This window comes from Osmia lignaria, chromosome 4 (assembly GCF_051020975.1).
Source record: "Osmia lignaria lignaria isolate PbOS001 chromosome 4, iyOsmLign1, whole genome shotgun sequence".
Lineage (NCBI taxonomy): Eukaryota > Metazoa > Arthropoda > Insecta > Hymenoptera > Megachilidae > Osmia > Osmia lignaria.
This window is the reverse complement of record NC_135035.1, coordinates 4338707-4357077: the sequence shown is the minus strand read 5'-3', so window position 1 is coordinate 4357077 and position 18371 is coordinate 4338707. Positions and strand designations below refer to the sequence as shown.

The following is an 18371-nucleotide window of genomic DNA, read 5'->3' as shown; positions in this document are numbered from 1 at the left end:
ATAAGAATAGAAGCAGGTAGGAGAGCGGTGAGATACGAAGAAAAAATAAGGACGAAAGGAATAAACAAGATAATACTGGAATACTGGAAAAAGGTAGATATAAACTGCGAGAGAAAAAGATCGAAATAGGAAGATCAGAGAAGTCAATACAGTAATGCTTCGAAATAAGCAAGTGGCTCGGGACCGAACAGTTGCTTATTTCGAAGCAGGTAGCTATTCGGCTTGACTTTGTTCTCGAAACGGGACGATAGAGAACGCGAGAAACGAGTGAGAGATCCGAGGTAGCGGCAAATCATAAAGTGATCGGCCGAGCAGCGATGTTATTTTTTGGACAAGGATAGAATATAACATGCCCTCTCATTCTCGCACTATGCTTTATTTCGAAGAAAATATACCAGACTGAGAAAGCATTATATATATTCCATCCTTCTTCTACTAACCGATGTCACTGCTCAGTCGAGCGTGAAATTTATTACCCTAAACATCGGCTTCACGCTTTCATGGACCTCTCACTCGTTTCTCGTACCTCTCACTTTACGGGCGACTTCAAACAAAGAAGAGGGGATAGCGACTTGCTTATTTCGAAGCATTACTGTACTATGAAGAGAAAGGTATAGAGATACAGGACGTTAAATCTAGATGTACGGGAGACCTAATGCTAGCAGAAAATCTGCAACAGTTAGACAGAGCAGAACAGTGCAAATCTTTTTACGACATAATAGTAGTAGGAAGGTATAATGGAAAATACAAAGGAATAAGGGAGAAAAACCGAGCTTATTATCTGAAAGCAAAATATAAAGGCAGGGATCAGTCAATGATTGCAAGGTTTAGATGTAGGAATGAAGAAAGAGGCAATAGATACTGGAAAAATAAAGAGGACAACGTCTGTAGAATGTGTGTAGAAGGAGAGGAGACAATAGAACACTTGTTAAAAGAATGTTGGGAAGTGGGAAGGGATAATAAATCAACAAGGTGGAATATTTTGCAGGGACAAGAACACGGGAGAAAATGGATGAGGGAAATAATCCGAAGAAGGAAGGAGATAGACCAGAGACAGAAGACCTGAAGTTTACGGGCAATATTGTATCATCTTATTGTATATAATTTATAAAATATTGTAGGGGCAATCACGAGCCAAACCCCATTTCAAAGCCGAAAGGCAAGAAATAAAGTTATCTATCTATAACAAATAATAGTACATACCGTAATAAAGAGTTGTCAAAGTTGTTAGTATAAGCAAAAATTCAGTATAGAAATCTTTTTAAAAGTACATTTATTACTTACTATTTCATGTATCGTGAAGTCACGGTTTGCAAATTTGGAGAAATCTTTGATAAGGACATCCTTGATGATATCAGGATCAAGAATAATTAGAATAGGTTCTCTTTTTACGAATATTCCAATCATTGGTTCGTTCTTGTATTTCTTGTAAAGATTCATTAGGAAGTCTGCTAATGACTGCTTTGCTAACATTGGTGCCATAATATTGCCAAACACTGGTATGGGTTCTGGACCTTTAATTCCACGTTTTTTCCAATAATTAAAGGTCGACGTGAAATAGTAGTATAGTGCAAGAAACACTGCTATGAAGCCGCAGGAAATTTCCAAATATGTCGCCATTTTGGTTTAGGGTTCTTCAAGAATTCAACTAATCATAGATTGAAAACTGTAAATTATAAAATGATAGTTAGATAATTATTCAGAACTCTCCAAGGGTTGAAAGGAGCATGGCGAATGACGAAATTATTGAAAATATTTAATTAGAAACAGATAACCTTAAAATCTATTCTATTAAAATTACAGCATAAGACGTTATTTTGTATTTGTCCTTTAGAGCCCCCGCAGACTGCAGACTTTCTATCGGCCGATAGTTTGGTTGGGTTCTTAAAGGGGTAATAGTAGCGCGTTGACATTACCGGCAAAAATGGGCATAAAGATGGGTTTACGCGCTTCCGTTATTCGTCCTTGTATGACAACATTTAGGGCTGGGTGAGGGCTTATTCGAAAGAGGAAGGTCCAATGCACACCGCTCAACTCATGTTTCAGTGGGATTATGTTGATGTTTAGTAATATAAGCGTCCAAAGTAGGGGTAAAAAATCGACAAAATGCATTCGCGGATTCGAAGCATTTTTAGGCCACTAAAAGAGTGCTGTGATTGAAATCATGAGTTGAGCGGTCTAGCCACAACCCTTACCTGTAAATTAAGATCTATTTTGTCTTCATTTGTTGCGAAATAAGGACGAATAACGGATGCCCGTAAAAGCATTCTCACAGACCAGTTCCGCCATTTTGTGGATAATACAGAGCAATTCATGTGACAAATTCAGTTCAGCTAGTAGTTATAAGGTGGCGTCTAACTAAGAAGGCTGTTGATTTGGAATCGTAGCCAAAATCAGGCGTTAGCTAGGTTACGTCACTCGACTGTGTCAGCGAAGGCTAGCGAAAAAGGCAACAACGCCCGAACGCTGAGTGAGACGCACTACAGTCATGCTGTCCTTCTCTCATTCTGAATGTTGAGATCGTCCCTTTTCGCTAAGTTTTGACTGACGCCCGCCTGGATTTTTCACAGCGCCCCCTAACAAACCTCGCTCAAAGAGGAGGTATAACAAGAGAAGAATATACCTCCTCTTTGCAATAATTCTGCAAACGTTTATATAAGTTGTATACGAGAAATTTATTTATTTAAATTATTTGCATTCACTCAGAATATTGACTCCTTTGTATTTTTTATTAGTTTCGTAAAAACAAAGTTACTATAGGTTTCTCAAAATACAAGCGTCACGCAATTGGGACGAGTTATAATAGTGAGAGGGAATAGTAGCGAGGGGAGAGGAAAGAAAGAGCCGAGGCCTCTCCATTTATTAGTTCTGTTTGCGCAGATCAAAATGTACAACAGGTTGAAGAAAAGAACGAAAGAAACAAAACGTTTATTCTATCAATACACACATAAAATATAACGAAATTATACAAAAGGGCACTCTCACGGTTCGTTTACCCGTCAGTCATGGTAGTTGGATTTCAACTGAACTATGCTCGGTGTTTACGTTTTTATACTCCAGACGTTAGAATGTTCGAGAGAGTGCGCGACAAATACAAATTTTGAATATACCTAACAAGTTCTAACAGTATTTTTTTATGCAGAATGTTTCAAGGAGTTGATACGAGTAAAGAAAAAAATGCAATTCTATTTAAATAAAAAGTGCATCTGCATTTTTTTAGCGCATCGTTGCATTCACGAAGAAAATGAAGTCATAGAAAAATAAACATTATCATACCATTGAACTTTTACATGAACAGCTTTTTCCTATCTCTTACCAAATTCAAGATATAACCCGTCCCAATTGCGTGACGCACGCTGTATGCTTTTATGAATTAAAAAACATTTTTTTCCAAAAAATTCTCAGATTGCACGTTCCTTCGGTTCTTCAGAGTAGGCATATATTTTTCAGCAGCAAGGCGTGCTACGGTTCGCTATATAAAATCCACGCGTTCAGTCAGTCAGAATTTACCGGAGCGGGACAATTCTATCATTTAGGTTCAAAGAAGGATAGCATGATCACCGTACATCTCACTCTAAACACGCGTCAATGTTTCGATTTTGTTCTTCAGCCGTATTGTCGCGATGCCTCTGGCGAGATGAGCGTTTGAATGTGTTTGTAAAAATACTTGAGACGATGTTGCCTTCCTAGATCGTGTTGCGCGCACGCTAGCTGAGAATTAAACCTTTCAAGTTCGTAACAAAACACGCAAGTGGCTTCACCAGGCCCAACGAAAAAACTGCTGTAATACCGACGTCCAAAATCGGAGAGGTCACGTGCCGTGTCTACCCCCTTAATCAGTATGAAGATGTATGCAAGTGCGCATATTACAACGATTCGGTATCGGCCGATAAATAAGTTTGATGGGCTACACGATTGCATTCAAACTAAACTATCCATCTCTTTCCACCCTGTTTTTTCTTTCACCAACCCGAGTATTTAGTTGGCCTAGTGTGCGCGTTAACCGCCAACCCGACCAAACTATCGGCTGATAGAAAGTCTGCAGCTGCGGGGGCGCTTACTGTAAAATTTGTTAATTTGATATTTTTAAATTTAATTAATTTCATAGTATTTTGAAAGTATTCAAACGCTGAGTGCGGGGCATGTGTCTTGTTTGCCTGGTGCTCGGGCTGGTTCTGTAATTATTAACCCTTTACTACTACATGTTAGAAATAACAATATACATGATGTTATATTGGTTTTTAATGTGAAAAAAGTTGCTTGAAATAACGAATTTTACAACATATTTACAAATTATTGAAATTGGAGGGGAAGCGCATTTCCTACAAATACATCAAATAAAATATTAGATCTACCGCAGGGATTTCTACAGTACGGCCCACAAACCCTAGAAATGCGGCCCGCGATGTCAGATCATCTGCGATTTTGAATTTATAGAGATAATTTACATTTTTGTACAAAAAAAATGAAGAAACTATACCATATTATAATTAAGAATTGTTTAGTTAAAAAAATACCAAAGGGTATAGCAGGATAAGATGGTCAAAAGTGCCCTTGAGCCGATTTTACTTCGCAATGCACCATTCGATAGCTTATCCCAAAAAACCATGGTACACCAAGTTTCAACCCTGTACCTCAACCAGGGACACCCTGTATAAAAGCGAAATCCACTGACTCACTCACAAGGAAACATATCGAACTGTCTGTCTCCGGTTTTGATGAAACTTGGTTGATATATAAAGCAGGTTGTAACCGCACTCTCACTTCGAGAGTGGGTTGCTAAGGAGTTTACGGTGGCGGGGAATGACAAAATGACACTCAAGATTTAAGTGAAAACTGGTTGACAAAGTTGTTTATTTCGTCCGGCTCGTGACGGTTTTGACGACGCGGTTCTTATTCGCGAAATCCAATACCCGCGACCGTTAAGCTCGCGCTGCGAGATCCTATACGATTATCGGAACGGTGCGTCCTTGACGCTCGCGTTTCTATACATAAACAGACTGTCCGACCGTTACGCTCGCGGAAATTTACGCTGCTTAACATACCTCTACGCTCCCGCTCTTATATTTAATCGGGAGACCTGAAGTCGAGTTCCAGTAATTTCCTATTCTGATTTACCCGGGAGCACCGACTGTCTCGGTCATCCCGCACCGCTCGCTTATGCAGGTTCCTCACTCGCTCGGACTCTCACGAGTCCGGTTGATCGGGAAAGCTGCTTCGGGTTGCGTGTGGGGCATGAGAGCAGTCTCGGAAGAAAGGCCAGAGTACGGAGTCTTGTAACACCTGGCTGGCTTGCGAGGAGTGCGTATTTCTCGATCGATTCTACCTGAGTCTGGTATGCGTCTGTTCGCATTGGAGCCTCGACGACAAGTGCTCGTCCTGTCGATCAGCAGGCACCTCGCTCCGTACCCACGGCAGCGAAGGGGAATCTCGCGCTTGCGCGTATCCTGCCCTGATACAGTGGAAGGGCGGGCGCCTTAGGGCCCCTACATTATGTGGCGGATTGATGGGTACATAGATCGGTTACAAGGTAAAAATAAGGGACACTTTTTTTTCGTAGCAGCCCAATCACAAGTTTATGGGGTGAAATCACCCCTTGAAGTTTTTACAGCAGAAAAATTATATCTCGAAAACTATCACATATACAGTGTGTCCGCGCTAAAGTGTGACAGACGTTTTATTTCGTAACTATTGATGATAGGAAAAATTGTTTATATGGAAATTGCACGGTACAAGGGGGCTCAAGTTTTGGCGTGAACGAAAATTTATTTACATTATTAGTTTAAAAGATATGATGGTCAAGTTTCGTTTTTTAAATGGAACTATATATTTTCTTTCACATCATGTGATAGTGCTTTTCAAGACGAATTCATTAAGCTTTAATGTATACACCCGATTTTAATTAGTTTTTAAGATATAACGTTTACAAATTTTCTGATTTTCAGTAGATACGTTTCAGTTTGAGTGGCAAGTCGTAAAAGTGTAGCGGTCAGTGCCTCAGCGCGGGTCTACGCTAGGAACGGCAGACCCAAAGAATAAGAAACCGCAACAATAGGGTCGCTTTTACGACTTGACACTCAAACCGAAACGTATCTACTGAAAATCGGGAAATTTGTAAACGTTATATCTTGAAAACTAATTAAAATCGGGGGTATACATTAAAGCTCAATGAATTCGTCTTGAAAAGCACTATCACATGATCTGAAAAAAAAATATATAGTTCCATTTAAAAAACGAAACTTGACGATCATATCTTTTAAACTAATAATGTAAATAAATTTTCGTTCACGCCAAAACATAGGCCCCCTTGTACCGTGCAATTTCCATATAAACAATTTTTCCTATCATGAATAGTTACGAAAGAAAACGTCTGTCACACTTTAGCGCGGACACACTGTATATAAGGACACTTCTTAAGGAAAAGTTTCATAGTTTCTTCAGGCAAAACAAGAAGTGGTCACAGATTTTGTACCAGCAAAATTTCTGAAAGAAAAAAAGTCGCTCTTATCTTGATTGGGTAAGTCAAAATCCGTTTCTTCATGGACTAATTGTAAGTCGAAATTCCAATTTTGGATGTTCATATCTCAGGAACTAAAAGAGTTTACCAAATAATATTGCAGGTGGTTACTTAGGGGATCAAGGTCTACCAGCATACTAGGTTTGGTCAAGATCGCAGATGTCGGGACACGCTGTAGCGATATATTATAGCCTTTCTGATTTTTTCAAGAGAAGAGCGAAAAGGTACTTTGTTTATAACAAAAAAATTGATTGTTACAATATGTTAAGAAGTACAAAAATTTACATTATGACAAAAAAGAATCGAAATTTTTTTCTGAATTCATTGATATACAGGGTGTCCCGTAACTGGTGGTACAAGCGAGTAGGGGGTGATTTTACGTGAAAAATTGAATCGAAAATGTAGAATAAAATTTTTTCATATGACGCTTTATTTTGAAAAAAAATAAGTTTCAAAATTTATCGAGTACGCGTGTACTTGATTTAGCTTCAGTTCGACGGATTTTAGTTGGCACAGCACAATAAAAAAATTGAACTGCGGAATTATTCTGCGGAATATTACAGAAACCGGAACAAAAGAAGATCGGTGGCGGATTGACCGTTCGACGACAGAGTATTATAATAATGCCTTGTCTACACTCGTTGACAAAATCACCCGACTCGTGTCTATAGACAATATTCCGCAATTGTCTACTATAGACTAATGGAGAACAAACCGGGTGTCTATGACTAGTTCCATAGACCAAAATCGCAAGTCTATTGTCTTCCATCTCGAATGGAAAACTTGAGACAAGTTGGGCTACATCTCGTAGAGGGTGCGTGTTCATAGAAATAAACAAATGAGTCTCTGTCCAGATTTGTGTCCATTATTGCATTTTCGATCATTTCATGGTGTTGCAGCGACTAACTGTAGATGTGGACACGTGACAAAGTCGATAGACTGTGTTACAAATTGTTCGCGACTGTTTATAGACAAAGTTCGCGATTTGTCTATAGACAGTCGCGCGATTTTGTCTACGAGTGTAGACAAGTCATAATAGTGGAATGGCAACGCGGAACTTACTGCTAAGCGTTACCGCGGGACCTACGGTGTCACCGCGAATGCACCGAGTGCTCAGTGTTACACGAGTGCTACAGCGAAAAGAGTAGTATATTAAAACGTCACCAATTTATTAAACATAGAGTAAAACATTAGTTTACTTGTTGATTATTATTCAGGTAATAAGGTTGAAGTGTGTGAAAAGTGATAGTGATTTTGTGCCGTCGTTTAAGTGAAAAACTCGGCCCTGAAAGGGGCCGCCTATTATTCAGGTTGTGTGAATGTACATTTGAATTGTGTGAGTGTGTGTACGTGTGCGTTTCCCCTCCAAGAATGGTCACGTGTCGGTCAGGCTCTTTTGTTAAAGGAGAAGAAAACGAACATGGGAGAACATGTGCGATGTGTTTCATATATCAAATATATTTCATTTCATCATCAAGTGCAATAAATGAGGCGAATTCACTGGCTCGACGATGAAATCAGCTGTTCTACCGAACATGTTTCCTCGTTGAATGGTTGGAACCGACACATTGACCCAGTGGCAATTATCTGCTTTCAGCGTAGCAAGTTAATTTAGGAACGAATGAGTAAGTTTTACTTAAATTGTTTTCAAATTTTTCATCATTAACGTAGCCTCCAATTCAAACGTTTACTAATTATTCCAGTTCAATCATTTTTATTTGTTGTTTAGAATGCTTAGAATTTCCTTTTTTACATTATGATAGGCGAAAAAAGATTAGGTTCCGTATTCATTTTAAACAACTAAAAATGTTCAACCAGTTCAATTTTTTAATTGTGCTATGCGAACGGGGTGCCGAAAGTATTCGTACGCGACCTACGTCAAGCCCGGCTGTCGCAGCCGACGCTGCCATCCCTGAGCCCGCGCACTAAACGCGCTCAGATTGGTAAGTGTTTTTCGTTAATAATTCACAAACGAAGCTTCAAATAACTTTTTCGCAAAGGAAAATGTTGTTCAGAATCACCCCAGCTACCACCCTCTCAAAGGACTAACACTCTTTACAGGCATATGGGCGGCTATTCTATGAGATACATATTTATTAATCACTAGCGATTACCCACGACTTCGTTCGTATTGCATGCGTATAAATAAACATAAGTTTGTTTAAGTTTGTGATTGATTGCCTCTCTCTTCGATTTTCACAATTAAAATCAGAACTGCATAAACGGACTATAAAAAAGTTAGCGCTTGATTTTTACAGTTTTTCTAAATTTTTGTGAAAACTCTGAATATTTCCAGAATAAAAAGAAGTCTAAATTATTACTCTATAAATTCTGAATCTGCCAATGAAAGTCTCGTCAAAATCGGTTCAGTCGTTTCGGAGATTAGCCCGTTTAAACAGACAGATAGACAGACAAACAAAAATTTTGCAAAAGCGTGTTTGGGTTTTAGCAAGGTGCAAAAAACCATATATGAGCTAAAAAAAAACCATTATTTCGAAATCACAGACAAACACTTCAATTTTATTTATATGTATAGATGCATAGATGTATACATAGATAGTAAGATCATTTAAAATTTGCAATAGTAATCTTAATAATAATTATATTAGTATGCATTGCAATATCGCATTATTAGGAAGTAATTTGTTGCATGGAAATTAATATACGTTAATAACAAAATTGAGGTAAAAATTAAAGAAACAGTAGACATTAAATTCGAGAAGGCTACCAGTTTCTTTACTTTTATGTATGTATATGATCATCTGGACGAGGGTGAATTCGTCAAATTTAATAATTGATATCGTTTCATTTCGAATAAAAATTAAATATACTTGGCGTATGTACTATTCGTTAGTGAATTATTTATCCCAATTATGCTACAAGAAATGCAATATTAGTACGAAGACTGTGAATTTACGGAACGTAAGCTTCACAGAAATGGTATTCCGTAAAGAAATGTCGAAAGCACAAGTAATAATAGCAGCATTTCCACAAGTGTCACATGTTGGTGCTGAATTTGCACCGAAACAAAAATCTACTGGATTGTCAAAATGAGGGGGCAAAATTTTAACCTACTTCGAAAAAGGAGGAGGTTACTCAATTCGATTAGTATACATATGCTTTTTCTGTGTTTGTTCACCGATTACTCCGAGACGGATGGACCAATCGGAACAAAACTTATTGCATCTTGTAGAGTATAACTCCCCATTGGTCCCGTAAAAAAATATTTTGAATTTTTTCATTCCGAACGATTTTTATTGCAAAATAATTTTTAACAAAAAATACAATCGACTTCAAAATGTGCTAAAAAGTGTAAAATAATTTCTATTTTATGTATACCAATGCTCCACAGCTATTAATAAAACTTATTTAATCGTTAAATAGTATATTAGCTACATTTCAACCTTTTCGGAGGCGGCGCAAAATTAAAAATATCCGAATAAACGATGCTGCCAATAACGATTTGACTGCCATATGGCGAACTTGGTAATTAATAAGTCGTAAGAAAACATACGGAACGTTATAGATACGGCTGAAAACATTTGTGATTGTAACGATTGTATCAGAAATTAGCAACACTTCTGATGTACTACTATAGAGAGATGAGATGATGATGAGCGGAAGGAATGCGGGTACGATTGGTCGTCGTCGATAAGTCACACCTCAGGCACCCCCATTCTAGATCGTCACGCGCTATTGGCCGATGCAGTCGCATATACTAATCGCGTCGTCTGACAAAGACGCTTCGAGACAAAGTGAGATACAGCATTGCCTCGAAATAAGCAAGTGGTCTCTGCTTCGAAATAAGCAACTCGCTATCCCCTCTTCTTTGTTTGAAGTCGCCCGCAAAGTGAGAGGTACGAGAAATGAGTGTGAGGTCCATGAAAGCGCGAAGCCGATGTTTAAGGTAATAAATTGTCACGCTCGACTGACAATCGGTTAGTAGAAGAAGGATGGAATATATGTATATAATGCTTTCTATCCTTGTTCAAAAAATAACATCGCTGCTCGGCCGATCACTTTATGATTTGCCGCTACCTCGGATCTCTCACTCGTTTCTCGCGTTCTCTATCGTCCCGTTTCGAGAACAAAGTCAAGCCGAATAGCAATCTGCTTTGAAATAAGCAACTGTTCGGTCCCGAGCCACTTGCTTATTTCGAGGCAATCCTGTAATACGAAGTCTGCGTTGCTGTGAATTTTAAACCATGGGCGTAGGCTCGTATTATAGAATTCTATCTACAATAGTACTGTCTCCTCGGAAATACGGAATTGCTACGCCTATGTAAGAGCGTGCCACTAAAGTCGAATGGTATGGATTACACGAGGATCAAACGTGGGGACAGGGCGGAGCGTGCGAAGTGCTCCCTTTGCTCCTGTGCTATCCCGCTATTCAACTTCTCATCTCTGCACAGTAGTTAATCCGCGATGGGTGTATTGATTCCCGTTGAATATCGTTTACTTGAAATTATCAAATGGGTCATTTGTCATACGTTGCTAACGCTTGAGCTAGGACCTTCCTAGTAAAAGAAAAGTATTTAATTTTGCGCCGCCTCCGAAAAGGTTGAAATGTATTTGGTATACCATTTAACGATTAAATAGGTTTTATTAATAGCTGTGGAGTATTGGTATAAATGAAATACAGGGTGATTCTCTCGCTACTTTCCTCAAAGGAAGTGCCACCAAAATGGATCCAAGCCTTTTCCTGTCATCGATATCTCGACGGGGGTACATTCTGCAGCCGTGTGCGTGAAAATGTGTGTAACGAGAAGGAAAGTCCTACTCAAACGTTGCGGAAAACAGAATAAGTTTGTGTACTTTAGCTACATAAGGTAAATGCATACAAACTTATTCTGTTTTTCGCAACGTCCAAATGGGACTTTCCTTGTTGTTACATACATTTTCACGGATACAGCTACGGTATGCATCCCCGTCGAGATATCGACAACAGACAAGGGCTTGGGTCCATTCATACTGGTGTGGCGGCACTGTCTTTGAAGAAAGTAGCGAGAGAATCATCCTGTAGAAATTATTTTACACTTTTTAGAGCATTTTGAAGTCGGTTGTATTTTTTGTTAAAAGTTATTTTATCTACATATATAGCCACTCTTAAATCACGAAAATTTGAAAAGGTCTGTATATCTTGGCGAAGGGAACTGATTGTGTGTCAGAGATGGAAGCTTAACAATATTGTTTCTTAAATAAAAATTAACATCGTAATCGAAAAGTATAACCATCTAACTGATTGAACTGCTCCCATTCAAATGAATTATCTTCTATAGCACTACGCAGAATCTCTGCCAAATTCTCTTTTAATTGAATTTCCGCATCAAAGATCGGACTTTCCGGTTAACAATTGGTGCAAAAAGTAAGAAATAGATGATTAATGACATTAATCGGATTAATATTCACCATTATATGATTGCACTGCTAGTAAATGACGGACGATGTTACTTCCAATACTGCAGTACAACGAATTGCGCGTTCTTTTTATACTTTGCTAGAAGGTAAAACATAAGAATGTTATTGCATGCAGATAACATTTCTTGGTAAATATTTTGTTCACTGACAGTTACATATCCTGTGTACCCGGTATCATAATTATCTGACTTCATTTAGCATAAAGTGTTTGTGTGCAAAACAGTATGATTAAAACGTTATTCTGAAATTCAATCGTATTACCACGAATTGATATTTTATGCCCGTATGATATTTAGATATTTACAAAACGCAGCTTAAATTACATTAATTAAAATTAATCAATCTTCAACACAAGCGATTTTAACTATTATTTGTAATTTGCGTATATTATGGGTAGTTCTTTACCGCACAGACATGTGCGTATAAAGATACGTATGGTAAGTACATGATAATAATTCTGTTATCGTAATGTCTGCATATCTCAATACCAGCCTTTATTAGACAGACATAACGCGGAATGCAGCGAATAATTACTTACTGTGATTAATAAATGTGTATCTCATAGAAATAGCCGCTCGTATGCCTATATGGTACATGTATATCTTATGCGGCCGTATCGCGGCGGATTCATGCGGTTTGCGGATTATATGAAAATATACAAAACTATAGGAGGGAAATCTATCATGTTATATATCAATGAATTCAGAAATAATGTCGGTTCTTTTTTGTCATAATGTAAATTTTTGTGTCTCTTAAAATAATGTAACAATAAATTTTTTTGTTATAAACAAAGTACGTTTTACAAAACCTGTGACCACTATTTTATGTTTTACCTAAACAAATCATGAAATTTTTCCTTAAGAAGTTTTCTTATATCGGTGATAGTTTTCGAGTTCCATTTGTCTGCTGAAACTTCAAGGGGTGATTTCACCCCCTAAATTTGCGATTGGGCCGCTATAAAAAATACGTGTCCCTTATTTTCACCTGTTTTATATATCCACCAAGTTTCATCAAAATCGGAAAGGGACAGTTCGACATGTTTCCTTGTCAGCATGAAATCTCTGAAACTATTATACAGGGTGTCTCAGTTGATTTTGACATCTTGATTTCTTCGGTATTGTGGCACGTAGTGAAAAATGTTTCACAGGGAACTTAAATGGTATCGAGTGAAGCATGTTCTGGTGTTATTAGTTTTTTCGTACGTAGACGCGTCAAGGATATATGAAGGTCAACTTTGTTTTTTTAAATGGAATGGGGTACTTTTTTATGCATCAAACGATGTAGCTAGACGTTCTTTATAAAAAAGTACTGACCTATGTATGTCGAAAAGATGGTAGTTTAGGAGATATTTCAATTTAAATAATTCTAAAATTCGTACTGCATTAGCGTTTATTTACAGGTATGGTTCAACATAACGATCATTTGCATCACTTACTTTGCAGTAATTACTTTTCTCCCTCGGGTAGGAAAGGGAAACCCGGCAATTAAAACTGGTTCGTTAATTTAGTTTAGCTCAGATTAGTTTAGTTAGGTTAGGTTAGGTGGAGTAGCCTCCAAGAATCAATTTATGACGTCATTTGTGATAATTATCTCTAGTCAAGTCTAGTTTACGGGCTAACTACTAGTTACCTGTATCTCTGAAACGGTTAGAGATCCAGCTCTGTAATTAGTCTCAATCGATTCCTCGTGTGCTAAAATCCCTATACAGTAAAACCTGGATAAATGCAACCGAGATTGGGACCCAGTGGTTGCATTTATCCAAGCGAGGTGTCAAATCTCGGGTTACACGCGACGTCAGCCAAGCGTGAACGTAGAAAGAGACAGACAGTGGGGAAAGAGAGAGAGGCCCAATGATCAAAGGAAAAAGCCGAAACGTATCGATGTGACTAATACTAATTCAACTATAAAACTTTTTTATTTTTGACTTTTTTTTAATGAAACTTTTATCAGCGGATTGGTGACATTTTTCTTATTAAAATGATACAAAACACAATATAGTTTGAATTATAATTACTTGCTAAAATTGATGTTAAAAGTTCGCGAAAAGCAAGAGAGTCGAAACCAAAACCAGCCCAGGTGTCGGCTCTGTGTTTTCAAAGGTTTTATTTATCCAGGCGAGGTGTCGATTCTGGGCATTTAAATGTTGCATTTACCCAGGCGAGGTGTCGATTCTGGGCATTTAAATGTTGCATTTATCCAAGCGAGGTGTCGATTCTGAGTCCGTACACATCTTTTGTATTCAGCCGACATGTCGACTCTGCGTCCGTACACATCATTTATATTTAGTCATGGTGTCAATTCTATGTTGTTTATTCTATTACTATTGCTTATAAATATAATTGAAACTATATCGTATTTGGTGTCATTTTAATCAGAAAAATCTCACAAATGCGTTAGTAAAAGTTTCATTAAGAAAAAGTTAAAAATAAAAAAGTTTTATCGTTCAATTAGTATTAGTCACACCGATATTACGGTCGGATCATATTACACGGTTTCTTTGCCGAGCGGCTCGGTTCGGCTTAGGGGGATCCCCCCAAGTGGAGGGGATAGCGATGTTGCATATATCCAGCCAAACTTTTGTTGCATATATCCAGCTTTTACTGTATACTAAATACATTTCAATCTTTTCGGAGGCGGCGTAAAATTAAAAATATCCAAATATACGATGCTGTCAATAATTATTTGATTGCGATATGGCAAACTTGGTAATTAATATGTCGTAAGAAATAATGCAGAACGGTATAGGTATGGCTGAAAACATTTGTAATTTTTACGATTGTATTAGAAGTTGGCAGCACTTCTGATGTACATGTAGTTCATTCGCAATGGATATGTTGATTCCCGTTGAATATTGTTTACTTGAAATTATCAAATGGGTCATTCGGTAACCGGGTGTTAAAAATTATTTTATTGAATATTGACAACGTAAATAAAAGTTATTATTTTACGGACGTGTTGCCAGCCGGTGAAAAATATATCTTAATTAATACATTGATGATATTCACTTTTAATTACATTGTAAAGGACGTGCGTCCTTCGTTTAACAGCTGTCAGTCAGGCAACAATACTAACGCATATGTTGCCTCCTACGCATACCTATATGTTGGTAAAATTCAATGAATAATGCCGAATGCTTTTCAAGAATATCTCTGAAGCTTGGGCCGAGAGACGGTTATATGTATAGGAAAAAGTTGTTCAAAATATTGAGCTTAACGATACATTGAAAAATCATCGAAGGCAATGATGTCGTCCGCTTTCTAAATAATTACCGATAACTGTCGCTACGTAACAGTACTAGTTTTGTCTCTTTTTCCAACGCGAAGGACATTATGTGGAATATTTTCCGAACTGTTATTTCAGTGATAACGTTTGCTAAACTCAACATTAAACTCTTGTGTAAGAATAGGTAAAAGCATTGTAGGAAAAACAAATACTAATTACGTACAGTAAAACTCCATTTATCCGAATCGGTCGGAAGTTATGACGATTCGGATAAGTGGATAATTCGGATAATAGGAGGTCATTAAATCCCGCTTCCATTACTGTTCAGCTGTTCGTTTAATAGGAGCTGATGTTTGTATAACTGGATTTGAGCACTAGAGTAATAATTCTTTTGTAAATGAACGTTTTGAAGATACGCTATCTTTTGTTTTAATGCTTAGATACAAGGCAAACACGCTAGTTCGCATAATTGATATCATGCGTAGCCTGAGTTGTAACCGTACATTCCTATAGTTACATAGTACAGTACAAAGTCACAGTATAGGAAAGAACAGTAGGCTCACTCCGTGTCGGCACCTTTGATCTCATGACCAATAGATCGCCATATTGCTGGTTGTGGGCGGGCTTTAATTTGAAAAGGACTCGGTACAATCAAAAAGAGATTTCGTAATAGAATACCATAAAAAGACTACTAAATATCTACATTTAATTAAAATACACATTTTATTGAAATCTCTGTACAATACAATTATTATATACAACAATTATTCAATTAATAAAGTTCTAATAAATTATATATAAATGTATAATGTATACAGCATATCTTAGAGATTAATAAACAACCCATAAAGTGGTAATATTTTGATAAAACAATGATGATAATAATAATAATGTCTATATCTAAAATGTACAAGAAACGTTGGATAAATATCATTTGACAGATATAAAATATAGGGTGTCCTAGAACGCCTGTTACTGCTGTCACTGCTTGCACTTTGGCACCCTTTGAAGGAACAACGGTATCCATCTCTTTCACTCATATTTTATATTTCTGTATAAAATTTACTGAATTTTATCGCAACAGGAATGTTTTAGAAGTAACAGAGGTTAAAATGCAAGAAACTATTATCATATATATTCACAGCTGCCATATTGTTGGTTGTGCGATTCGGTCATGCGCGAGCGACAATTATTGGTACGCTTATAGGCAGAGTGATCCTACTGTTCTTTCCTATACAGTAAAACCTGGATAAATGCAACCAAGATTGGGACCCAGTGGTTGCATTTATCCAAGCGAGGTGTCGAATCTCGGATTACACGCGACGACCAGCCAAGCGTGAACGTAGAAAGGGACAGACAGTGACGGAAAGAGAGAGGTCCGATGATGAAAGGAAAGAGCCGAAACGTATCAGTGTGACTAATACTAATTCAACTATAAAACTTTTTTATTTTTGACTTTTTTTTATTGAAACTTTTACTAACGCATTGGTGAAATTTTTCTGATTAAAATTGTACCAAACACGATATAGTTTCAATTATAATTACTTGCTAAAATTGATGTTAAAGGTTGGCGAAAAGCAACAGAGATCGAAATCAAAACCAGTCGCGGTGTCGGCTTTGGTTTCAAAGGTTTCATTTATCCAGGCAAGGTGGCGATTCTGGGCATTTAATGTTGCATTTATCTAAGCGAGGTGCCGATTCTGCGTCCGTACACATGTTTTGTATTTATCCGACATGCCGATTCTGCGTCCGTACACATCATTTATATTCAGTCGTGGTGTCAATTCTATGTTGTTTATTCTATTACTATTGTTTATAAATATCATTCAACCTATATCGTGTTTGGTGTCATTTTAATCAGGAAAATCTCACAAATGCGTTAGTAAAAGTTTCATAAAGAAAAAGTTAAAAATAAAAAAGTTTTATCGTTCAATTAGTATTAGTCACACCGATATTACGGTCGGATCATATTACACGGTTTCCTCGTCGAGCGGCTCAAGTGGAAGGTATAGCGATGTTGCACTTATCCAAGCATTCTTTCGTTGCATTTATCCAGGTTTTACTGTACTGAGGATCGACACTGACAATGAGCCATAAAATATAAGTGAAAGAGGTGGATACTGTTGCGTTCCTATTTTTGTATTACATTTCCGATTCGCGCACGAATCCGATCTGCGTGCCTTGTACAAATCATTGACGATCAATCTAGTCAAACCCTTCGTATATTATATCTTGTGATAAACGAGTCTATTGAACATCTCGTAGATGAGAATTGCGTTCCGTTGATTGTTCAACGCATAAGTTGTCATAAGATTTGCGGTGCTTCCACCATTCTGTGATAGGCTCTTTTGTCACACTCCAGTCACTACTTTTTTTTGAATAAATTATTATTTTGTTACACCGCAAAATTACGTCTCATTACTGACTTCACCGTTCCTTCTGCCTTCGCGAACGCGAACCACTCCTTGAGAATCGCAGGGGAAATCGTACGCCCAAACTACTCGCGTCACATTCTCCTTCGCACAAGTAGAAAAATAAATAACGTTACAGAGTTCAGATAATAGGAGCTCAGAAATATATTCGGTTAATCGAATATATACTGTGTCGAAATTAGTTAGGATAAATGGAGTTTTACTGCATATAGAAAGGGTGTCATCTCACCGATTTTAATGAAATTTGAATATGTTATGAAACTTGATATTTTGAATAACTTTTTCCTATACATATAATTGCCGTTCAGCCTTAATTGTCGAGATATTTGCAATAAACTTTTGCTACTATTACAATGTATTTTGCGTATATGTACACTGAGTGAGTTTCGTCAAACTTGTCGCAGCGTGTGACTCTAAAGGCTGGTTCAGACACGGCTAGTAGTTTAGTCGAGTGGCGAGTAGTTTAGTGTATGGACACTATAGTTTAGTCGAGTAGTTTAGTAAAACGATTTAGTCGAGTGGATCCGTTTCATTGGATTTTTCTGGTCGAGTAGTCCCCCACCACTAACTAGGCTTCCGAACAGACCTGTCCGGACCCATTTCTTTAGTCAAGCGGTATATCTTGTACTCTCGATTTTCAAAGTTCAACTGTACTAGTCCGGACACTTTTCTATGCACTACAGTAAAAGCTGGATATATGCAACAAAAGTTTGACTGGATATATGCAACATCGCTATCCCCTCCACTTGGGGGGATCCCTCTAAGCCAGGCCTGTCCAAGTA

General features: G+C 37.6%; 1 protein-coding gene across 4 annotated transcripts in view; it reads right to left on the bottom strand.

Moving 5' to 3' along the window:
* The window catches only part of LOC117610886 (putative cytochrome P450 6a14), a 34042-nt gene extending 22018 nt beyond the window's left edge, over nt 1-12024 (bottom strand). For all 4 annotated transcript variants that reach the window (XM_034338723.2, XM_034338726.2, XM_034338727.2 and 1 more), the window contains exons 1-2: nt 11927-12024; nt 1285-1666 (exon numbers count right to left, since the gene is read on the bottom strand). In XM_034338723.2, the coding sequence (XP_034194614.1) occupies nt 1285-1620 (336 nt within the window). In that variant the 5' untranslated portion in view covers nt 1621-1666; nt 11927-12024. The remainder of the gene's footprint in view (nt 1-1284; nt 1667-11926) is intronic.
* Between the last annotated feature and the right edge of the window lie 6347 nt (nt 12025-18371).